At 44.5% G+C, this 25,260-nt stretch overlaps 3 protein-coding genes across 3 annotated transcripts in view; all 3 read left to right on the top strand.

Annotated features, from left to right (window-relative positions):
• The window catches only part of LOC132854401 (tripartite motif-containing protein 16-like), a 37,326-nt gene extending 33,839 nt beyond the window's left edge, over positions 1–3,487 (top strand). Inside the window, exons 2-6 of the mRNA XM_060882773.1 lie at positions 489–584; positions 724–957; positions 1,078–1,207; positions 1,375–1,428; positions 1,881–3,487. Coding sequence (XP_060738756.1) covers positions 489–584; positions 724–957; positions 1,078–1,207; positions 1,375–1,428; positions 1,881–2,434 — 1,068 coding nt within the window. The 3' untranslated portion in view covers positions 2,435–3,487. The remainder of the gene's footprint in view (positions 1–488; positions 585–723; positions 958–1,077; positions 1,208–1,374; positions 1,429–1,880) is intronic.
• A 3,567-nt stretch (positions 3,488–7,054) lies between these two features.
• On the top strand, positions 7,055–16,669 carry LOC132854400 (tripartite motif-containing protein 16-like). The gene is made up of 6 exons (XM_060882772.1): positions 7,055–7,705; positions 9,174–9,269; positions 9,409–9,642; positions 9,748–9,919; positions 10,123–10,182; positions 16,004–16,669. Exons 1-6 carry the CDS (start codon positions 7,115–7,117, stop codon positions 16,531–16,533), a joined length of 1,683 nt encoding a protein of 560 aa, XP_060738755.1. The 5' UTR covers positions 7,055–7,114; the 3' UTR covers positions 16,534–16,669.
• Positions 16,670–19,145: 2,476 nt separating this feature from the next.
• On the top strand, positions 19,146–25,235 carry LOC132855126 (E3 ubiquitin-protein ligase TRIM16-like). Its single transcript, XM_060883872.1, has 6 exons — positions 19,146–19,824; positions 20,175–20,270; positions 20,410–20,643; positions 21,899–22,073; positions 22,257–22,313; positions 24,192–25,235. The coding sequence occupies exons 1-6, from the start codon at positions 19,231–19,233 to the stop codon at positions 24,719–24,721; spliced, it is 1,686 nt and encodes a 561-aa protein (XP_060739855.1). The 5' UTR covers positions 19,146–19,230; the 3' UTR covers positions 24,722–25,235.
• The last annotated feature ends 25 nt before the right edge of the window (positions 25,236–25,260 follow it).

Raw genomic sequence — 25,260 nt, forward strand, 5'->3', positions numbered from 1 at the left:
TGTAAGGTGTGTATTAATGTTCACTGGGATCAGGAGGATCAGAAGGACATCTACAGCTGTCCTCAGTGCAGAGACACTTTCACACCAAGGCCTGTTCTACGCAGAAACAACATGCTGGCTGAAGTGGTGGAGAAACTGAAGAAGACTGAAGTCTCATCTTGTTTTTGTGAACACGACACTGAGTCTGGTGCAGAATCGTATCACAGTAAAAAACAGGTTAGAGCTAGAAATGGTTGTAAACATTTTGTTCTGACTTCCAGTGAGTTACATATGTGCAGTACTGAGTACCTTTGCCCTTGTGATATGGAGGAACTTTTACACTAATTGCAGTTAATAATTTTCCACCTGCTCACTGATACTGTTAATGAATCCAACTTTTACTACAAACCTGATCACACTCCAAAGCTCTGCATGTTAACTCTTTACATACGGTTAATATTTAATTCAAAATGTACAACCTGTAATATTTATCAATAATTTATTTCCAGAGTGAGTTAAAGGAGGAACAGATGAAATTCCAGCAGAGACTCCAGGAGAAGCAGAAGAAGGTGCAGGAGCTGAAACAGGCTGTGAACACTATAAAGGTGAGCAGTGAGCAGAGACAAAGCTGCTCCTAGAAACACACACAACATGGACAACATGGAGTCATTTAGAGTCCCAGTAAGAGAGAGAATGAGAGATGAGCTTTAAATGGACCTTCATGTGTTGTGTGTCTCCTAACAGCTCAGTACACAGACAGCAGTGGAGGACAATGAGAGGATCTTTACTGAGCTGATCAGCTCCATGGAGAAAAAGCGCTCTGAGGTGACGGAGATGATCAGAGCTCAGGAGAAGACTGAACTGAGTCGAGCTGAACGACTCCTGGAGCAACTGGAGCAGGAGATTGATGATCTTCAGAGGAGAGTCACTGAGATGGAGAAGCTTTCACACACACACAATCATATCCATTTCCTCCAGGTAACACACACTGTCTGATCTACAGAGGAAGATGTTCCTCACACACGCTGTCTCCCTGGTTAAATGCTCTGATTTGTCCTGAGATTATATGTTCCATCTCGTACATCGCTTTGTTTCCAGTCTCTCTCTGTCCTACCTGAACGTGATGACTCATCCAGCATCTCTGTCCATCAACGTCTCTCATTTGACGGAGTGAGGAATTATCTCTCGCACATAAAAAAGCAATTCTTCAACAAAATCCCTTCATATGGTAAGAGGAACTAAAGTCCCAGATACAGCATCAGTGAATGATGTAATAATGCAGTTACACTTTCACAAGTTCAATATTTAATCATCGTCAATCGCTCATTTATAGATCTGTTTAAATCCCACTCTGATCCCTGTGTATTATTCAACCTCTGATTTCTCTCATCACAGCGGTGTGGATGAATTTACCTTCAGAGCCGAGGACTCGAGAAGATTTTCTAGAAAGTATGTAAAAACACACACACAAACACACACACAAACACAATGTTTTTCAAACATTTGTTTCGACAATAAAAGGAAGCGAAGTCTCAGCGCTGCTGCTCTCTGCATTCTCAATTCACATACCCCATCATCTAATCATGTGATTCTCTCTCTCTCTCTCTCTCTCTCTCTCTCTCTCTCTCTCTCACTCTCTCTCGCTCTCTGTCTCTCACTCTCTCTCTATCTCTCTCTGTCTCTCACTCTCTCTCTCTCTCTGTATATCTCTCTTTCTCTCTCTCTCTCTCTCTCTCTCTCTCTCTCTCTCTCTCTCTCTCTCTGTCTCTCACTCACTCTCTCTAAGAAAAGAAAGTGAGAGAATCGAAATACAGAGCATTAAGGAATTACTGATCTAAATAAGTCCCTTGCAATTAAGCAATTAAAACATCATTACATAAGGGGTCTTTATTTCTGTTCAGATTTCTGTTACCTGAGTCTGGATCCCAACACGGCACACGGTTACCTCCGTCTGTGTGAGAATGACCGAGCGGTGAGACGCAGTAAGAAAGACAAACCGTACCCTCGTCACCCTGACAGGTTTAACTCCAGCGCTCAGGTGTTGAGTAAGGAGAGTGTATGTGGACGCAGTTACTGGGAGGTGGAGTGGAGCGGTGATGGATGTGTGTACATCTCAGTCTCATATAAAGGGGTCAATAAAAAAGAGGAATCCAGACGCACTGTGTTCGGATACAACGATGAGTCCTGGAGTCTGGTGTGTTCTCGGCATCCTCTCATGTTCTATCACAACAACATTAAGACCGAGTTCGGTGTTCCTTCTCCGTCCAGAATAGGAGTGTATGTGGATCACAGTGCAGGAACTCTGTCCTTCTACAGCGTCTCTGACACCATGAAGCTCCTCCACAGAGTCCACACCACATTCAGTCAGCCTCTATACCCTGGGTTCACTGTGTGGACTCCTGAAACTCTTGTCAGGTTTGCAGATCCACTGGTGACAAACCAACCCATTGTATAGTAACGGCTCAGGAGTGTTTCTTACAGGGGTTACACCTGGAATACTGGAGAACGGAGAGCTCCAACATCATGATTCAGGGGGAAATCATTCAATTTGTAATATAATAAGTATGATACAATATCAACAATATTTATTCAAGACAAACCGTCAGACTAAAGTGAATTTTTCCAGCAAAAAGGTTGAAAACGGTTCGGTTTCTGGTGGCGTCAAGTGTCCTTTAGAGCCCTCTAGCGGTCAGAAAGTATAAAGCAGTACGTTTAAATGATGGTTATTTATAAAAATTATAATAAATCAGGATATTTTGGGGGATTTTCTGAAGAAATTAATAAGTGAACTATGTGTGAAACTTCGCTTTGTTTTCATTTTTTTTACGCTAAAATCGTATTTTAATTTTAACCCACCTTCAGAGACGAAGATGCACACACACACACACACACACACACACACACACACACACACACACACACACTACTGCTGAATTCTGATTGGTCATGAGGTGTTCAGTTTATGAATATGTTAAATATATTCTAATCATGTTCCTTCCTGAAGTTTGTCCTCAAACTCCACCATGTGATCTCTCTCTCTCTCTCTCTCTGTCTCTCTCTCTCTCTGAATATAAAGTGTGAATCCGAATAACTTAATCACATTTTTTTTTTAATTCTGCATATTTACTGCTAATGTCACACAAATGCATAATGTCAAGCAACATCACATCACTCTAACACTGGACCTTCATGCCTCTTCCTGTTTTATCCCATACATGATGCATCACCAATAAGCTGTTGTTATGGCTAGATGAAGATTATTTGCTTATTAACTGACTGATGAATCTAAAACTGAAACTGGTAGATGAATATATATGAAAGAAGTGATCTTATCTCTTATATAAAATCCCTAATGTGTCTTTAGCTGAGTTTCTTCTGTTCTAAATGTTCTTCTATACTGAATTTATTACTGTTTATTACTGATTTAATGAGTTTTTCAGGTAACAAGACATCATCTGATCATTTCCTTTTTGAAAATTTACCAGTTTCTTATCTGACAGTTAATTTTAACATTTGGTTTTTAATCAGTGTAAAATTATTTTAAAGTATGAAATAAAAATGACTTTTTTGTGCAGCTGGATTGTGTGGTAGTTAAACAGATGATGGAGTAACAATGTGGTAATGTGGAGGAAGTTTACACAAAACACTACACACATTATTTTGGATCACACAATCTCACAGATAGAGAACCAGACCAGTGCATAAATATAACCCATGTAGCTTGGAAAGACAAGCCAGAGACCGAAACAGAAACTGCAGAAACCTGGGGAAACAATTCTTTCCTGTTCTTATTAATGTCACTTTTTTTTCCTGGGAACAAAAACACAAGACAGTTCAGCCACCAGGCCACCAGCCACCAGGCCACCATCCACCAGGCCACCATCCACCAGGCCACCAGCCACCAGGCCACCAGCCACCAGGCCACCAGCCACCAGGCCACCAGGCCACCAGGCCACCAGCCACCAGCCACCAGCCACCAGGCCACCAGCCACCAGCCACCAGGCCACCAGCCACCAGGCCACCAGGCCACCAGGTCACCAGCCACCAGCCACCAGGCCACCAGCCACCAGCCACCAGGCCACCAGCCACCAGGCCACCAGCCACCAGGCCACCATCCACCAGCCACCAGGCCACCAGCCACCAGGCCACCAGCTACCAGGTCACCAGCCACCATCCGCCAGTCACCAGCCACCAGCCACCAGGCCACCAGCCACCAGCCACCAGGTCACCAGGTCACCAGCCACCAGGCCACCAGCCACCAGGTCACCAGCCACCATCCGCCAGTCACCAGCCACCAGGCCACCAGCCACTAGGTCACCGGGTCACCAGCCACAAGGCCACCAGCCACCAGTTCACCAGCCACCAGTCACCAGCTACCAGGTCACCATCCACCAGGTCACCAGCCACCAGGTCACCAGTCACCAGCCACCAGGCTACCAGCCACCAGGTCACCAGCCACCAGGTCGCCATAGGCACAGAAAAAACTCTGATAAAAACACATGCAAACTGCCATCTGCATTTAGCCCATCATGCTTGCCATACATTCTGCAGATTGGACCCAGAAGAAACAACAAGATGGACATTCCACAACGCAAACAACAACAAAGTACAGATAATATATAAAGATGCTTTTAAACTTTAAGCTTATCTTTGTTCATTCAGTTATTAAAACGCATTTAACGGGGAAAGGAATGTATAATCAGAACGTATGCTTGTGTGTGAATAGAGCTCAGCACAGTCCAAAGGGAAAGGCTAAACAAACGTGTGTGGCATCATGACGAGTAGTGAAATAGGAGGCGGGAGTATGAGTCGCATCCCAGCCAGCTTCTGTCACACGCTTTGTTTATGTTTGCATGACCTCAAAATTCTCTCTCTCTGTCTCTCTTTCTTTTGCACTTTCACTCTCCTTCTGTGTGTGTGTGTGTGTGTGTGTGTGTGTGTGTGTGTGTTCACCTTCCTCAACCTCTCACAGTTCAGTGTTGGCTGAAATGTTCACTAACTGATCTGACCAGATTACGACTATCACTAAGGAGAAATTTAGTTCTCTGTTAATCAGAACACATACAATTTAATAAACTCATCATATCCCCAAAATACCAGTCCCGCTAATAGTGGCGTGACATACGGCTAAGTACGGTGACCCATACTCAGAATTTGTTCTCTGCATTTAACCCATCCAAAGTGCACACACACAGCAGTGAACACACACACACACCGTGAACACACACCCGGAGCAGTGGGCAGCCATTTATGCTGTGGCGCCCGGGGAGCAGTTGGGGGGGATTCGGTACCTTGCTCAAGGGCACCTCAGTCGTGGCTGGCCTGAGACTCAAACCCACAACCATAGGGTTAGGAGTCAGACTCTCTAACCATTATGCCACAACTTCCCCATTAGGCCGCGACTTCCCCCAATAGGCCACGACTTCCCCCAATAGGCCGCGACTTCCCCCAATAGGCCACGACTTCCCCCAATAGGCCACGACTTCCCCCAATAGGCCACGACTTCCCCCAATAGGCCACGACTTCCCCCAATAGGCCACGACTTCCCCCAATAGGCCACGACTTCCCCCATTAGGCCACGACTTCCCCCATTAGGCCACGACTTCCCCCATTAGGCCACGACTTCCCCCAATAGGCCACGACTTCCCCCAATAGGCCACGACTTCCCGCATTAGGCCACGACTTCCCACATTAGGCCACGACTTCCCCCAATAGGCCACGACTTCCCCCATTAGGCCACGACTTCCCCCATTAGGCCACGACTTCACGCATTAGGCCACGACTTCACGCATTAGGCCACGACTTCACGCATTAGGCCACGACTTCACACATTAGGCCACGACTTCACACATTAGGCCACGACTTCCCCCATTAGGCCACGACTTCACTACCTATCTGTCTCATCTGTGTTCCTATTAGTCACCAGAAAGGGGGGCTATGGGCATGAACAGAAGTAGGAAGACCGGCTTAATACTGCTGGAGCCAGTTGGGAAAGTGGACGGGTTCGAACCAAAGGCTGCCAGCATCATACTTCTTTGTAGCTTTGTAATAACTCATTTCATTGGCTAGTAAATATATTTTTGAGGCCCCACTGTCCTGCTACCTCAATAATGTAGTCATCCCCTCCTCAACCTATTCCAACTCTGGGAGGTCCTGTACAAGCTACTGAAGGCAAGGAAACAACAACCTGGGGAAATGATATCTGGGGCTGCATCAGCTGGGGCTTTCTCAAACCTTATTAGAAGAAGATACACACAAAAATAGGTACCCACATCCCACAACAAAGAGACAGATTGGTGCCTGTCTGGGGTTGTCTTGGTTAACCCAATGGTTCCTTTCTTTGCAGGACTTCTCACTTCAGGTCCAGCACAGAGCAGAATCCCAAGCTGCTTCTCCTGCTCACTGTTACACTGGACCTGGAGATGTGGAGTGTGAGTTCTGCACCGGGAGAAAATGCAATTCCTGCTTTGAAAAACCAAACAATAGTTGAATTCTGAACAAATCTGCAAGAAAAGGTCTGATCTGAAAATGATGAAGTACTGAAGATCTTCTGCCGTACTGATCAAACCTGTATCTCTTATTTGTGTATGATGGATAAAAACCAGCCGCAGCAGAAAGAGTTGAGAAACAGGTGAGAGGCAGAAATCCAACCAGAACAAGTTTGTCTAAATTATATTTTTTGCATTCCAGAATTTGTAAGTTATAGGACTTGAACTGTAATTTTAAGATAAAATGAAACTTCAGAAAGAATATGTAAAAGATTATTAATGTATATAGGTATAAATTTATCTTTAACATCAAAACCTATGTGACAGTGTCAGAATTTGGTATTGGAGGCTGATCCAAGTGTGAAAAGTTGTGCTAATCAAGGTCAAAGAATTATGTGTCGTGATGTGATCATGTGAAGTGTGGAAGCAAACACTCTAAAGTAATGAACATTGGAAAGGAGATGAAATGGTTAATAATAAAAGTATTCATAACCTACTTGTCCTTGTGCCCTCTCACTCACACACACTCACGCATGCACACACACACAACAGAACAGAATCAGGAAATAAAAACAAAAAATGTGACAGCAAAGTGCCTTTAGCACTCTGTCTGTTTCTGTCTCTCTCTCTTTCTCTGTATACGAGAAATGGCTGAGGCGAGTATTTCAGTAGATCAGGACCAGTTCATGTGTCCAGTGTGTCTGGATCTCCTGAAGGATCCAGTGGCTATTCCCTGTGGTCACAGTTTCTGTAAGGTGTGTATTAATGGCTGCTGGGTTCAGGAGGATCAGAGCGGAGTTTATAGCTGTCCTCAGTGCAGAGACACTTTCACCCCAAGGCCTGTTCTACGCAGAAACAACATGCTGGCTGAAGTGGTGGAGAAACTGAAGAAGACTGAAGTCCAAGCTGCTTCTCCTGATCACTGCTACGCTGGACCTGGAGATGTGGAGTGTGATTTCTGCACTGGGAAAAAATACAAAGCCGTCAAGTCCTGTCTGGTGTGTCTGGCTTCGTGCTGTGTCATTCACCTTAAACCTCATCTTGAAATACCTGCTTTGAAAAAGCACACAATAGTTGAAGCCTCAACAAATCTACAAGAGAAGATCTGCTCTGAACACAACAAGCTGATTGAGATTTACTGTCGTACTGATCAAACCTGCATCTGTTATTTGTGTATGATGGATAAACACAAAGGACACGACACAGACACAGTCACAGCAGAAAGATCTGAAAAACAGGTGAGTAGAAGAAAGAATTCCAGATTTAATTCTAGTGCTATTTCTTAGTTAAAGTGAACTGCTTTAGTCACTTATGAATGTTCATTTGAATTTTGTGAGGGAAAAAAAGGTGTTCTCTGGTTAAGATAAAACTTGTTAGTGGTAGTTATAATCTGGTCAAACCTGTACAATAAGTGACATGTCATGGAATGTAAAAGTGGAGAGGGGGTGTGGGGGTGTTCTGTTCTGTTGTGTTCTGACACACAACACTCCTGACACTTTTCTCCACCCACTCCAACCCACCTGCACTCGCCTCTTTATTTCTTTTCCACACTCACCGTCACAATGGATGGTTCACCCCAAATACTAACCCTAACCATAACTCCTGCACCTTCTTGACCTCAGCCTCCTGTAACCTTACTGTTCTACTTCCCACCCTCTAATTCAAACACATATTCAAATATATTACTAAGACTGACTTTTATTCCTATTCTCTCCAAAGCAGACCTCCACCTTTCCAGGTGTTCCTCTACCTGCTCTCTACTCTCACTATAGATCACAATATCATCTACAATTCTACATCATTGTCTATGGGGATTCCTGTCTGAATTCATCTGTCAATCTGTCCATCACCATACAGTAGCAAACAAGAAGGGACTTAAAGCTGATCCTTGATGTACTCCCCACCTTGAACTCCTCTGTCTGACCTACAGCACATCTCACTGCTCTCATACTCCTCTTATACATATCCTGAACTACTCGGTCATACTTCTCCAAACTCCTGACATCCTTATACAGTACCATAGGTCCTCTCTCTGCACCTAGTCATACGCTTTCTCTAACAATTTCAGACACAAATATCCACTTCCTTGCCTTTCTTAGCCTAGCTTTCACTACTCTTTCCCACAACTTCATTGTGTGGCTCATCAACTTTATACCTCCATAGTTGCTACAACCCTGCACATCACCCTTGTTCTTAAAGATCGTTGCTAGAACCCTTCTCCTCCATTCCCCAGGCATCTTCTCACAATCTAAAATTCTCTTGAATGATCTAAATAGAAACTCCACTGCTGTCGCTCCTCATCCTTTCTAATATTTGCTATTTGCTGCTCTACAATATTCAACTACAATATTCAATATTCAAGTTGTATCAAATACATCTCGACCAACGGTAAACCAACAGTAGTCCAGTTTCCGCCAACACCCTGTAGGTCAACAGTGCCGGTGTGGCTCGTTGTTAACACGGGCCATGACTGATCCAGTATTGTATTCCCACTGATGATTCGCATGTTTCAATCTGGCATGTTTTACCCCAGATGCCCTACCTGACACAACCCTCTGTATTTATTGAGGCTTGGGACCAGCATGGAAGTCACTGGCTTGCAACTCCTGTGGCTAGATTTAACATTAAGTATTAATATATGTAATAGTTACCAATAGTAACTAATACTATCAATGCACAATTATTTCATGAGTTATTTCATAATAGCATGAGTTAAAGGAGGAGCAGCTGAAATCCCAGCAGAGAATCAAGGAGAAGCAGAAGAAGGTGCAGGAGCTGAAACAGACTGTGAACACTATAAAGGTGAGCAGTGAGCAGAGACAGAGCTGCTCCTAGAAACACACACAACATGGACAACATGGAGTCATTTAGAGTCCCAGTAAGAGAGATAATGAGAGATGAGCTTTAAATGGACCTTCATGTGTTGTGTGTCTCCTAACAGCTCAGTGCACAGACAGCAGTGGTGGACAATGAGAGGATCTTTACTGAGCTGATCATCTCCATGGAGAAAAAGCGCTCGGAGGTGACGGAGATTATCAGAGCTCAGGAGAAGACTGAACTGAGTCGAACTGAACGACTCCTGGAGCAACTGGAGCAGGAGATTGATGATCTTCAGAGGAGAGTCATTAAGCTGGAGAAGCTTTCACACACACACGATCCCATCCAATTCCTCCAGGTAACACACACGGTCTGATCTACAGAGTCAACTGTTCCTCACACACTCTCTAAAACACTTTACTGGCATCACAAGTATGTCTTTTAGTTTATTTCTTCTCTGTAGGCTTTAGCATCTGGGCGTCGGTCCCCTCCATTTAACAAACCAGATTTTGACACGTCGAGCATCAGTGTCCCTCAATATCTGTCATTTGATGGAGTGAGGAATTTTCTCTCAAATCTGAAGAAGAGACTGGAGGAATTCTGTGAGGAGGACTTCAACAAAATCCCTCCACATGGTAAGAGGAGCTGCTCCTGCTGGAGAAACACAATGATGGCTCACCTGACACTTTGTCACCTGACACTTTGTCACCTGACACTTTGTCACCTGACACTTTGAAGTAAAATACTGATTTCAAATGAATAAACCGACTTTATCACTTTCAACTTTTTCCATCTTTTACACAACCTGATTATTTAATTTCCATTTTTCTCTCCACAGCTGCAGCAGTTCAGATCATTTCACCACCAGAGCCACAGAACAGAGAAGAGTTTCTGAAATGTATAACACACACACACACACACACACACAAATAATTTTGCTTCGTTTCAATAAGTGCAATTTACTTCAAAAGCAACTCAGAATCAGAATCATTATATTCACCATAAATTTTACAATTGGAAAAACACAATAAATTCACCACACACATCTCCAAAAATTTTTAATTCACTACATTTTAGTGGAGGAAAAAACAGAAACGGGATTAAACCAAGTGGAACAATTATGATCTTAAATAAATAACAGCAAAGGTATATAGTAATGACAATATTAATAAATATTATATGTAATAAACAGTATTTCACAGTGACAAATACGAGGCAATAAACAAACAGCTTAGTTTATGTAGAAAAACTACACCTTAAGGGCATCTACGACACCCTGCTCCAGCTTCTGTCTGTCTGAAGGAAGTGCGAACTGATGCCCGGGGCATGGCCAGCAACGCAGAGTCTCGTTCCCTTCTCGTTCCCCTGGAGTGGAGTCCAAGTCCAGGTCATATAATCTGATAAAGGTGTGCGGGGAGGACCATCCTGCCGCAGCACAAATATCTTCAAGGGGGACACCCCTGGCCAAAGCACTGGACCCCTAGTGGAGTGAGCCCTGATGCCGAGAGGCGAGGCAAGACCGCGCACTTCATAGGCCTGAGTAATGGCCTCCACTACCCAGCTGTTTGGAGACCGGATGACCCCTATTCCGGCCCCCAAAACAGACAAAAAGTGTGGAGGAGTTACACCACGAGCTACAGCGGTGGACATAAGTCCTCAAGGACCTCACCGTCAAAGCAAATGCAGCCTCTCCTGTTCCGCCGACTCATGGGGCAGGGGACAGTAGGCCTGCAGGATGAATGGACAATTCTGGGCACCTTAGGGACATATCCTGCTCTGGGGTGCAGAATAGCCTTGGACATGCCGGGGGAAAATTCTAGGCAGGCGGGGACAATCGACAAAGCCTGCAATTTACTCACTCTTTTGAAAGCAGAGCCTAGAAGCAGAGCCGACTTCAGGGTAGAAACTTCTCAGAGGCTGACTCCATGGGCTCAAAGGGGGCTTCCAGCAGCCTCTCCAGGACCACAGAGAGGTCCCAGGAAGGAAGGCATGGTCTACAGGAAGGCCTCAGCTGCCTGACACCACACAGAAAGCGAGAGACTAGAGGGTGCCTACCCAAGGACAGGTTCGTTGTTTCGTGGCGATGGCGGCCACGTACACCTTTAAAGTAGACGGGGATAGGCCCCGAGAAAAGCAAGACTGCAGGAACTCCAGCACTGTACCGACCAGGCAGTGAACTGGATCCTGAGAGTGTTCATCGCACCAGAGGAGAAAAAGCCTCCACTTCAGAGCATACAGCTTCCTAGTGGAGGGAGCCCTAGCATTCAGCAGAGTCTCTGTCACCTCAGATGAGAGGCCTGCCTCTAGGAACTGGTCCGCCTCAGGAGCCAGACCCAAAGCTTCCACATCTCGGGCGGGGGTGTAGGATTGCCCCCTGCACCTGAGAGAGGAGATCCTTCCTGACGGAAACCTCCCGTGGAGTGCCGTTCAGGAGGGAGACTAGGTCGGTGAACCAAACTAGAGAGGGCCAACGAGAGGCAACTAGGAGATGGTTGACTCGGTCGTGGTGCACTCTGGCTAGGACCTGCGGGAGCAGAGCTACCGGGGGAAAGGCGTACAGATGGAGCCTCGGCCACTTCCATACCAGGGCATCCAGGCCCAAAGGGGCTGGATGAGAGAGGGAGAACCACAGTGGACACTGGGTCAACTCCTTGTAAGCAAACAAGCAGATTTGCTCCACCACGTGGGGGTGAAAACACCACTCCCTGGGCCTCAGCACCTGCCTCGACAGGAAGTCTGCCTCCCGGTCTCCTGGTCTCTGCCCAGAGCAGAATCTGCTGTGCCAACCTGAACAGGGGGCGTGAACACAGACCGCACTGATGATTGATGTAGGACACCACCACGGTGCTGTCTGTCCGTACTAATACATGGCAGCCCCTGAGGTGTGGGAGAAAGTGTTTCAATGCTAGAAACACAGCCCTCATCTCCAGGCAATTTATGTGCAACGAGAGATAGGTGCCCTCCCACAGACCCTGGGCAAGGCAGCCATCCAAGGCCGCTCCCCAGCCCGAAAGCGAGGCATCCGTCGAATGAGTCCTGCGATGGTGACACGCCCCTAGAATGGGACCCAAGGCCAAGAACCGGTGTCTTTTCCACATAAGAAGGGTATGAAGCCCACAGCGCATAGCCCGTATAACTCTGAGGGGATGTCTGCAAGGATGGAAGCCCGCACCCCTGAGTAAGAGCTGGAATGGCATCATGTGTAACAGACCCAAAGGAATAACGTTGGCTGCTGCTGACGTGAGGCTGAGCACCCTCTGTGCCTCGGCAACAGAGAGGCCTTGGCCTAGCCAAATAGCTTTCACTGCTGACAAGATAGAAGCCACCCGAGTGGGAGACAGATGTGCTCGCATCGTGGTGGAGTCCCAAACTACCCCCAGAAAGGTGGTTCTCTGAGAAGGAGAAAGCACACACTTTGCTGGGTTCAGCCTGAGGCCTAAAGACCTCATGTGGGCAAGCACAGCATCTCGATAACTGGCTGCCATAGCCTCTGACTGCACCAGAATTAGCCAGTCATCTAGGTAATTCAGTACACGGATGCCCTGGAGATGCAACGGTGCCAGATCAGCATCCATGCACTTTGTAAACGTGCGTGGTGAAAGGGCTAGTCCAAAAGGAAGAATACAATACTGGTACAGTATTCGCCCCCAAAAGTGAACCTGAGGAACTTCCTGTGCTCTGGCAGAATACTTATGTGAAAATAAGCATCTTTGAGGTCGATCGTCACAAACCAGTCCTCGGACCTGATCTGGGACACGATAACCCTGAGCGTGAGCATCTTGAACTTGTAAGTCTTCAGAGTACAGTTCAGAGCCCGCAGGTCCAAAATCAGACACAGCCCCCCGTCCTTCTTGGGAATAATAAAATATCAGCTGTAAAAGCTGGAGTCCTGCTCTGGGAGGGGAACATGCTCTATGGCTCCTTTTCTCAGAAGCGAGAGAAGTTCCTCGTGGAGGACCACCGCCTGGTGCCCGCCCACGATCCTGGGCAACACACCCTGGAAGCGTGGAGGACGGGAGGAAAACTGGATCCTGTACCCTTTTTCCACAGTATCCAGGACCCACTGAGACACCCCTGGCAGAAGTTTCCATGCTGCCAGGTTGTCTGACAGTGGTGTCAACCTCACGCAGACCTCCCGGGTGCCCTGGAACAGCGCACTGGCGGGTGGTAACCCAGGGAGACCCGTGCCAGGAAGGGGAGCAGGCACTTATCCTTATCCTTTATATCAGTCAAATTGAGCCACGGGTGCCTCTCTGGTACAACCAGTGCAGCCATTGAACGGCCTATGGAGCGGGCCGTCTGCTTCGTGGCACGGAGGGCAAGGTCAGTGTCTCGGCAGAGCTCATACACCGCCTGAGGTCCCAACCCTTGAATGCCATCAAGCTCTGCCAGCAGGTCAGCCTGGTAGGCATGCAAAACCGCCATGGTGTGCAGGGCCGCTCCCGTTTGGCCTGCTGCCTTATAGGCCTTACCCACAAGGGCTGAAGTGGTCCTACAAGGCTTGGATTGAAGGGCAGGTTTCCTCCATGCGGGCGATGTAGGTGAGAGATAGCTAGCAAGCGTCTCCTCAACCCCAGGCATCGACCTGTACCCATGGCCTTCCAGCCCTATAATGGCTGAATAGTCAGACATGGCTGGAGAAAATATATGCACCGTAAAAGGATTTCTCCAAGACATTGATACCTCAGCATGGAGGTCTGGAAAAAATGGCAGTCGCCTGCGTGAAGGTGGCCTGCGGCCTGAAGTCAGAAAGCGGTCATCCAGCTTAGAACGGACAACACTAACTTCCTCTTCAGGCCAATCTAAATTCAACCCACAGCGTGAGTCACCACCTTTAGGAGCTCCTTGAACGCCACTGATTGTGTCGGCTGTCCAGAGGTGGAAAGCCCATCCCCTCCCGCATCGAGCTCCTCAGAGCCGAACACGGAAAGCAGTATGCAGCAGTGCGAGCTCCCGAAACCGAAACCAAGCGAACAGAGTTAGGGGAGAGGGCAAGAGAAGGGGAAACACCTGTCTCTTGCTCCGCCTCTGACTCCGCTCACTCAACCTGCAAACCCCTATGATTGAAACCTCATCTGACGCAGGATTCGAACCACAAGGTGCAGCCGAAGCTGAAAATATAGCCAGGCAGGAACGGAGAGTGTGCAGAGGGAATCCCTCACAAATCACGCAGGCTCCCTCAAGAGCCGACCGGGCATGCTCTTCTCCCAAACAAACAACGCAAAGAGAATGCGCGTCGTCCCCCGTGATAAAGCAGGGGCACGGATGCACGCATCTCTTAAAGTGCTTGGACTGTAACATATTTGCCTAGCTTTCCCTATTTTTTTCTCTCCCTGCACTTGACAGACAGACAAACGACACACATACACAGAGCACTTTCTGAAGACAAAGAAAGCTGGAGCAGTGTTGAGTTCCCTCGAAAGGGAACTGGCTGTACTTTGTGCTCAGCCACAGCATGAGCATGTTTCCAATGTCCGTGAACCCAGAAGAAGAAACCGGATATAAACCCTGGGTAAAGATAATGTTATGTTATAATCAACACGCTGCAGAACCTTAATTTTTTTTGACCACTTCACTTTACTTAGCTTTATGCATGTGTCTTAAAAAACATCTTCATTCTCTTGCATGAGTGAGGCTTCATTTGTATCACTCTGTGGTGTCACTACAAACACTCTCCTCATCAAGTTTTTGGCATGTACTCAGTCCTAAAATTGGCTGGACATTCTATTTACAATCAGCACCTGTCTTTAACTGCTGTCCCTTCTGTTTTAATGCTTGTAGCCCCCGCACCACTAGCTGCTAAATATATATTGAATCTTTGCTTGAATCTTTACCAGGACTTGCTCAATATAACCCTCCATGGCATTTGTTTCAGGGACCGAAAGCAGGTAAATCAGCAGGAGCTCAATAGCACAGTATTATGGTCATGGTATTTCGGTGTTAAATGAAGTGTCCATGTGGTTTCTGGGCTCTCAACTGATGTGGTCCACCATGGATGTTGGACAGACCACTTGAGGCATTGGTGCAGGCAGTAGGGGGAGCAGTGGGTGAGTTGTGGGCCATTATAACCGTGGAGTGATGGGTGTGGTCTAGTGAGTGATACGGCTATCTTGAATGGGTTGATTGTTCACCGTCGTGATCTGTAAGGGTACATGGTGTGATAGAGAGCCAGAGTTCATCAACAAGCTGGCAGCTGATGATGTTGATGGCCGACCTGGAGTTTTTTGCTTAAAATTGTGAATTAATTTTAAAGGAATACACAAAATTGACCACACAGTAGTTAAATGAGAAGAAGGTCCTTGCACGGACTAGTCAGAATCCACAGACCCCATTAATAATCTGTGGAATGATCTGAAGACTGCAGTCCACCAAAGGTCACCATCAAATAACTGAACTTGAGCAGTTCTACAAAGAAGAGCAGGCAAATATTGCATAGATGTGCAAGATTGGTACAGATGTATCCCACCAGACTGAAGAGACTAAAGGGTGTAATTACAGCAAAAGGTGGTTCAACAAAAGGGGTGATCCTTTGTCCAACTCAGTGATTCTTTTCTATACCCATAAATTTAATGCCATCCTGTGCACCCTATCTAAATATGAGGCAAAATCTGAATCTCCCTCACTTATCAATCCTCACAGTCAGCTGTCTGATACAGTATTCTGCAAATTAAACCCAACATGTTCACAATGTTCATTTTGTTTTTCTTGTTTTATTTTAGGTTTCTGTTCTCTGACTCTAGATCCCAACACAGCATTCCGTAACCTCATTCTGTCTGAGAAGAACAGAGTGGTGACAGGCAGTAAGATTGAGCAGCAGTACTCTGATCATTCAGAGAGATTTGACACCTCGGAACAGGTGTTGTGTAAGGAGAGTGTGTGTGGACGCTGTTACTGGGAGGTGGAGTGGAGCGGTACGGTGGAAATTTCAGTCTCGTATAAAGACATAAGAAGGAAAGGACATGGTTTTGACTGTGCATTTGGACGTAACAATCAGTCCTGGAGTCTGTGGTGTACTTCTTCTTCTCTCTCATTCTGGTACAACAACATTAAGACTGATCTCAGAGTTCCTCCTTCCTCCAGAATAGGAGTGTATGTGGATCACAGTGCAGGAACTCTGTCCTTCTACAGCACTGCTGATACCATAAAGCTCATCCACAAAGTCCACACCACATTCACTCAGCCTCTATACGCTGGGTTCAAGCTTGACTGGTGGTTTGGTTCGACAGTGAAATTGTGTGATTCACAATAATGTGTATAGTGTTTTGTGTAAAATCCCTGTATATTACCACATTGCTACTTAATCAGCATTGCTGCTTTTCTAGCTCTCAATTCATCCGCACAAAAAGTAGTGGCAGCAATTAAAGAGCACTTAATACAATTAAATGTCAAACATCAAAGTAGGAAAAGTTAAAATTAAAAAAAAAAAAAAACATTATTTTTTTTCAGAAAATAAAAAACATGAAAGTGTTGGGATTAATCAGACGAGTATGCACCTGAATCCATTTGCAGAGATTTAATAGAAAAACACAACAAAAGATTCAAACCGACAGGCAAAAATCCGAAAGGGTAAACAGAACAAAAAATTGTGTGTTGATAACGGTGTAGCTGGCTGATGTATCCGATAGACATTAAATGAATGAATGACCCAGAAGTGTTTCTTATTCCAGGGAGTACTCTTGTGGGTTTAAGGGGAATAACAGGAGCTGTGAGAGAAAGAAGAAATTCATCTGTACATTGGGTAAATTCATACATCGAAAATAATGTCCTAAATGTGTTTGTGCTCCTCTGTCTCTCTCTTTCACTTTCACACACACACACACACACACACACACACACACACACACACACACACACACACACACACATCAAACATACACAGAATCAGGAAGTACAGTTGTGTTCCAATAAATAGCAGAATGTGAAAAAAAGAGCAAATATATGAATAGCTTTTATGTCCGTATTTCAAATGCAGTAATATGCATAACCATTGTTTTTAATAACTGCTGTGCATCTGTGTTGCATCAAGCTAACCAACTTCTGGCACCTAGAAATAGGTAGTAGGTATTTCAGGCCAGGACTACTAAGGTTTGGGTTTTGTTTAAGAAACTGCATTTTAAATGTCCACCCTGTTTTCAATGGGGTTGTCTTGTTGCAACCCCATTTCAGGGGCATTTCAAACTTATTCAAACTGATCCATGGTCCCTAGTATATACAATAAACAGACCAAACAGTGTGGAATGAAAAACACAACAATACCACGATTTGTGTGCCACCCTGCTTTAAAGGTGGGGTCTCCGTTGTTTGAGAAATGCTTCAGAAAACTGCGTTGGGCCACCAAACAAAACAAAAACAAAACTAACGTGTAGCCAATGAGCAAAAAGGGGCGTGTCTTGTCAATATGAGCTGAGAGAGTGTTCAGTGCGCATGTGTGACATTTGCAGAAAGCGGTTTTAACATTGACATGGAGGATAAAAACAAAGAAAGAAAGCGGAGAAAGGCTTACAATAAGGCAAGAAGTAGGACTAACAGAATACGGCTTTCTATCAATTAAAGTTCAGAATATAAAATCAATCAATACGCTTACTTGCGTTACTGCAAGTCTTCTGTTTCCATGTTATCGGCAACAACGTTACGACCTCTGCCTCAAACATTAACTCTGCCTCGGGTTCTAGGTGTTGACCGTCTCCTTCCGTGTGAAACGGAGCTAAACCTTTCATGGTACAACACACAGTACTACAAAAACACATTTGTACTACCATAGTATTACTTATTGAGTTCATTTATTGATAAAAAATATACCCTCGTTCAGCTGCCCCAACAGGTTCCACCATAATACTTGTATGGGTTATACTTGGGTTATACTTGTCTGGTGTATGTGTGGGGCAGAGCTATCAAAACGGGTGGGACCCATTTGGGTTAGGGGCGTGTTTGTTTTGGTGATTTTAAATGTCATCATTGGCTTTCAAACAACGGAGACCCCACCTTTAATGTCTTTATAGTGTACTGTGACTTTAATTCAGTACCTGTAGGTTGACTGTCCATTAGACCCGAAAAGAACAATTTTACTGTAATCAGTCCACAGAATGTTGCGTTATTTCTGTTTTTGCTGATAAATTAGCTGTAATCAAACATGTTCCTAATATAACTGTACATACAGGTCATTTTAGATCAACTTTGTTCTCCATAGAGGTGATGATACGCTGGATCTTTATGCATCTTTACCTCTCCAATCAACTTTTTAATCAAATGATGTTGTTCCTGCAAACAATGTTTGTAAGGGCACATTTTACTTAGCAATTCAGAAGGCGATATATTTCATAACAATGTGTGAAACATTTGCTTTGCTTCTTAATGACATTAATGACCTGTTTTTTCCACAGAATTAATGGGCACACTAAAGGGATGTGGTAGCCAAGTGATTAAGAAAGTGGTTAAGGTGTTGGGCCACTGCATGGAAGGTTCCAAGCCCAGTTTAATCCCAGTTCCACCAAGCTGCTCCTGCTCGGCCCATGAGCAATGCTCTTAACCCTCATTTGCTCGGTTGTATAAAATGACATTTGATCTGGATAAGGATGTTTTCCATGAATGTAAACTCCACACTGCTATTATTTTCAACACACCTATTTAAATGAAAAAAAGTCAATTAGAACAAACACTGTCATGGAAGTTGGGTCAGCTATTTTTTATTATACTACTACAATATCTACAGTACAAGCAAAATGATTTGCACTGAAGAAGTGTCACTACTGTCAAAAACTGGTTCATCAGGTTCCTATTTTTTAAAACTGTAACTACATACTTGGAGAAAATAAAACTCTCACACACACACACACACACACAGAGAGAGAGAGAGAGAGAGAGAGAGAATCAGGAAATATCAGTAAATATAAAGTGACAGCAGAGTGCCTCTCTTTCTCTCGCATTGTCATTGTGTGAGCTCAGAAAAATGGCCAAGGCGAGTATTTCAATAGATCATGATCAGTTCAGCTGTTCAGTGTGTCTGGATCTCCTGAAGGACCCGGTGACTCTCTCCTGTGGTCACAGTTTCTGTAAGGTGTGTATTAATGGTCACTGGGATCAGGAGGATCAGAAGAACATCTACAGCTGTCCTCAGTGCAGAGACACTTTCACACCAAGGCCTGTTCTATGCAGAAACAACATGCTGGCTGAAGTGGTGGAGAAACTGAAGAAGAAGACTGAAGTCCAAGCTGCTTCTCCTGATCACTGTTACGCTGGACCTGGAGATGTGGAGTGTGATTTCTGCACCGGGAGAAAACACAAAGCCGTCAAGTCCTGTCTGATGTGTGTGGCTTCATTTTGTGAAACTCATCTCAAACCTCATCTTGAAATTCCTGCTTTGAAAAAACACACATTAATTGAAACCTCAACAAATCTACGAGAGAAGATCTGCTCCGAACACAACAAGCTGATTGAGATCTTCTGTCGTACTGATCAAACCTGCATCTGTTATTTGTGTACGATGGATAATCACAAAGGGCACGAAACCGTAACAGCCGCAGCAGAGAGAGATGAAAAACGGGTGAGAAATGTTTTTTCAGTCTAAATTCTAGTTCTAGTTTTAGTCAGTTACAGAATATAAACTTTCAGTTTTATCAATACTTGTTAAAATGTTGTGTTCTGGTTAAGAGAGTTTCCATAATATGTAATAATCTGGTCAGACCAGTAAGCGACAGGGTGAGTCATAGAGTATGGAGAGAGACAAATACAGAGAGAGAAGAAGAAGAGAAAAAAACACTTCTTGATCTAATCAGAGTTTCCTGGCAGGCATCCACACCTCCACAGTGACTTACAGCTCTATCAAACACACAGAAACTTTAACTATTATTTATATTAATTACATGACAGTGTATATATTTATTATGTACTCAGAGTGAGTTAAATAAGGAGCAGATGAAATTCCAGCAGAGACTCCAGGAGAAGCAGAAGAAGGTGCAGGAGCTGAAACAGACTGTGAACACTATAAAGGTGAGCAGTGAGCAGAGACAGAGCTGCTCCTAGAAACACACACAACATGGACAACATGGAGTCATTTAGAGTCCCAGTAAGAGAGAGAATGAGAGATGAGCTTTAAATGGACCTTCATGTGTTGTGTGTCTCCTAACAGCTCAGTGCACAGACAGCAGTGGAGGACAATGAGATGATCTTTACTGAGCTGATCAGCTCCATGGAGAAAAAGCGCTCGGAGGTGACGGAGATGATCAGAGCTCAGGAGAAGGCTGGACTGAGTCGAGCTGAACGACTCCTGGAGGAACTGGAGCAGGAGATTGATGATCTTCAGAGGAGAGTCACTGAGATGGAGACGCTTTCACATACACATGATTCCATCCAATTCCTCCAGGTAACACACACTGTCTGATCTACAGAGTCAGCTGTTCTCTAAAACACCTCTACCTTCAACATTAGCGCATATGTTCTCAAACTTATGCTCAAGATTCCATGTGGGGCCTCCTGAGACAGATGGGGTTGCAGGAGATGTTTAACAAGCATTATTGATGTGATCAAGGAGCTATGAATTATTTTTGTCTGGTGTGTTTATCATGATACTTGATCTGCACTCAAATGTGCCAGAGGGTGTTATGGGCATACTCCATCCACATTAGTCAAGAGATTGGAGAAGGCCAGGCATCAGAGGGACCATTCCAGGTCTTGATTGGCTCTTTCTACCTGTCCATTTGGCAGCAGGTAAAAACCTGACAATAATCTTGCCATACAAAGGACTTCTAAAGGTGTCTGGTAAATAGAGGTAAATGCCAGTGATATACTCAAGGGAGAGATGTGCCCATAAATGAGATGGTATGGGTATGGGGTGAAGTAGAGCTTGTGGACAGGTTTAAAACTTCTTATCTCAGCACAGATCTGACAAGCTGTGACATAGGTCAGAACAACTAGCCACCAGAACCTACCACAAGTACTCCAAGGTTCTAATGGCACAAGAATGCACAGCAAATACTGTGTGGCCCCAGGAGAGAAGCTACACTCAAACAAATAATGGGAAATAGATCCTGCCTGGTTGGACATCACCTAGGCTTGGTTCCTGCCAAAGCACCCAGAGGAACATTTCCTCCAAACCTTGTGCAGACCGCAAATATTTTGGGAGATAAAATTATGGGCTGGGAAGAGGTCTGTACCAGATTAAAGGACAGTGTGAAGTTGAACCCAGAGAAAAATATGGGCCACTTAGCCTTGGCCACCTTCCATGAGTGCCTCCATTCCTCCAAGGTTAACATAAGGAGTTCACTGTCCTTATAGCTTCATAGCATCTTCATGACACAGTTAGCTGTGAGAGAAATAGGAGGAAGGGGTTTTGGGAGTAAGAACATGCCCCTGGGGGCTGCACTGGGGAGCCGGTTAATAGCACAGTCAGAAGACCTATGGGATGGCAATGACTGGGCCCGATGTTTAGAAAATACCACTTAGAGGTCAACAGTGTAACAGTGACAAGGGTGCAGAAATAATACAGTTTTCAGGAGGATATAAACATTAGGGCAGTATAGTTTGATTGAGGCACAGATCTTTCAACAGCATCTCAAAGAGAGGAGTTAGCAAATGACAAGAAGCATTTATCTGTATTGTCTTACATTTGCTTTCTCTAGGCCCTTGCTTCTGCACATTGGGCTCCCAAACTTCACATTCCGAAGTCTAACACATCCAGTATCACTGTCCCTCAACACCTCTCATTTGTTGGAATGATGGATTCTCTGTCGGATCTGAAGAAGAGAATCGAGGAATTCTGTAAGGAGGAATTTAAAAACAAAATTCATCCACATGGTAAGAGGAGCTTCTTCTGCTTGAGAAACACAATGATGTAAAAGCTCTAAAATTCCCAACATACAGGAAGTGATTCAGACTGTTTTTGTGAACTTATGATGATGATGATGATGATGATGATGATGAGGATTATTATTATTATTATTATTATTATTATTATTATTATTATTATTGTCTCCACAGCTGCAGCAGTTCAGATCAGTTCACCATCGCAGGAACAGGATGGAGATTTTCTGAAATGTATGTGCACCACACACACACACACAAAAGTAATATTTTCTTCAAAAGCAGCTTAGAATCAGAATTTTGTTATTTGCCATAAACGCTTCCATTTGGTCATAGCCTGATACACACACAATTAACATCCTTCTACAAATATTGAGAATAAATTTAGAAGGTATTGCACCATAAGTTAAAATGGTAGACTCTGTTGTAATTGAAATTGCAATGGATGTAGAAATAGCAACTGGATTCAGTTCAGGGTTCCTCGGACTGGAACAGAGCCTGGAACATGAACATGGTCTGGGACTGGAACAGGGCCTGGAACATGAACATGGTCTGGGACCGGAACAGGGCCTGGAACATGAACATGGTCTGGGACTGAAACAGGGCCTGGAACATGAACATGGTCTGGGACTGGAACAGGGCCTGGAACATGAACATGGTCTGGGACTGGAACAGAGCCTGGAACTTAAACATAGCCAGAGACTGCAAAAAGGTCTGGGAGGCCACGTTGGCTTGGCAGGAAACATGGATTGCAACAAGATGTGGGAGAACTTGCGCTGTGATGCTACTGGTTGGCATGCACTGTATGCAGAAAAGCACAAGTCAAGGATTCAAGACAGCTATTTATTCTTTTTATTTTGGGGGCGGGGCTGTACGTGACATCGCAATTCCCCTCATTGTTTTTTATTTTGCTTATTTTGGGGGAGAGTTTTGAGAGAACTTTGTCCAGAGCATCACCCTAAAGAAGTTGTCCGAGTTTGGTGTAGATAGCTTGAAAGCTTGACGAGTTATAAACCTCTACATTTTATAATGGGTGTCTATGGCAAAAAAGCCCAATTTGAGACCCGGTACTGTGAGTACTGGACCTCAGAATGCTTAGAAAAGTAAAGGGGAACAAACTTTAGACCAGGGTCAAGGACATATCTGATTTTGGTGCATGTGGCTTGAAAGCCCTAGGAGGAGTTAATCTTGGTCATTTTTGTCTAATAAGAATAAGCAGAACAGAACGTTGGCTTCTGCAAGCTTTTGAGCAACATGCACCAAAACCAAAGACCCTGGTCTAAAGTTACTGTGACATTTCCTAAACGATCCGAGGAGAACAACGTCATGGGTATTGGAATGACATCACAAGACGCAGTTCCCCTCACTGTGCTGAGTGTTTTGTTTTATCACATGTCCATTTTGTGGTCATTTGTTATTTTGGGGGCGGGGCTGCACGTGACATCATGTGACGTCATCCGAATACCTATGCCTGGACGTCACCTTACGTCACATTCAGCCCCGCCCCCAAAATAAAAAATTACCACAAAATGGACATGTGATATATCCAAAAAAATCAGCACAAATAGGGGAACCGTGGCATGGGTATTCAGATGACGTCACATGACGTCACGTGCAGACCCGCCCCCAAATTACAAATTACCACAAAATAAACATGTAATATATCAAAACACTCAGCACAATGAGGGGACTGCGTCATGGGTATTCGGATGACGTCACATGACGTCACATGCAGCCCCGCCCCAAAATAAAAAAATTACCACAAAAATGGACAGGTGATATTTCAAAACACTCAGCACAATATGGGGAACTGCGTCATGGGTATTTGTCACACATCACATGCTCATATACTGTACACTCGCCTCCAAAAGTATTGGCACCCAAGCATACTGGCCTTTGGGAATACTTGCTCTGACAAGCCAACATCAGTTTGTTACGATGAACTTTACAAATCTAGTTACCTATTAAAACGTCTCTAAGTCTATCTAAATCTGAGGTATTTCTCAGTTCTCACAGTCAACTGTCTCACACGTCACATGAATATACAGTATTCTGTGAATGGACCCAACATGTTCACACGGTTCAGTTTCTTTTTCTCTTTTTATATCTTAGATTTCTGTTATCTGACTCTGGATCCCAACACAGCATACTGTTACCTCATTCTGTCTGAGAAGAACAGAGTGGTGACAGGCACTAAGATTGAGCAGCAGTACTCTAATCATCCAGAGAGATTTGACACCTGGTCTCAGGTGTTGTGTAAGGAGAGTGTGTGTGGACGCTGTTACTGGGAGGTGGAGTGGAGCGGTACAGTGGAAATTTCAGTCTCATATATAGACATCAGCAGGAAAGGACAGGGTGATGAGTGTGTGTTTGGACGCAACAATCAGTCCTGGAGTCTGTGGTGTTCTTCTTCTTCTCTCTCATTCTGGCACAACAACATTAAGACTGATCTTAGAGTTCCTCCTTCCTCCAGAATACGAGTATATGTGGATCACAATGCAGGAATTCTGTCCTTCTACAGCGTCTCTGACACCATGAAGCTCATCCACAAAGTCCACACCACATTTACTCAGCCTCTATATGCTGGGTTCAAGCTTGACTGGTGGTTTGGTTCTACTGTGAAATTGTGTGATCTAAAATGAAGTGTGTATTTTGTTTGCTGTCAGATAGAAATTTTTCAAAAGCAAGTTTTTATATAGTCAACTTTTCCCCAAAAATGACAATCAAATGCTTTATTATTGTCATGTCTAAACAATGCTACAGCATACAAATATTAATACAGTCTGTATTACTGTTTGCTTTCATCTTTGTGACAAAAAAGCTGTGCACGAAAGGTTTGGCTATATACAGTAGGTTTATGGTTCTTTTCCTAGGTTTCTTGTGCGTTTCTGAGTCACTGTGTGATATTTTTTAATCTTTGCCTCCCCCTTGTGGTGAGTTTGTGGAAAAGCAGCTATTATTTATATAAACCGTGTGGAGGTGCTGGTGTGTATTTATGTATTTAAGCAGTTGGGTACTCTTTTTATTATAATATGCATCAAGCCTTCTGAGCTACTGAAATAATGTGGCATAAATTCTTTTTTTTTTTCATTTCTTTCTTTCTTTTTTTTAATTTTAAAGCTACTCTACAATAAAGTAATACACCTTAAAGTATAAGGTCTCAAATACCTGTAAAATTTCT

Source organism: Tachysurus vachellii, chromosome 12, assembly GCF_030014155.1.
Source record: "Tachysurus vachellii isolate PV-2020 chromosome 12, HZAU_Pvac_v1, whole genome shotgun sequence".
Classification (NCBI taxonomy): domain Eukaryota; kingdom Metazoa; phylum Chordata; class Actinopteri; order Siluriformes; family Bagridae; genus Tachysurus; species Tachysurus vachellii.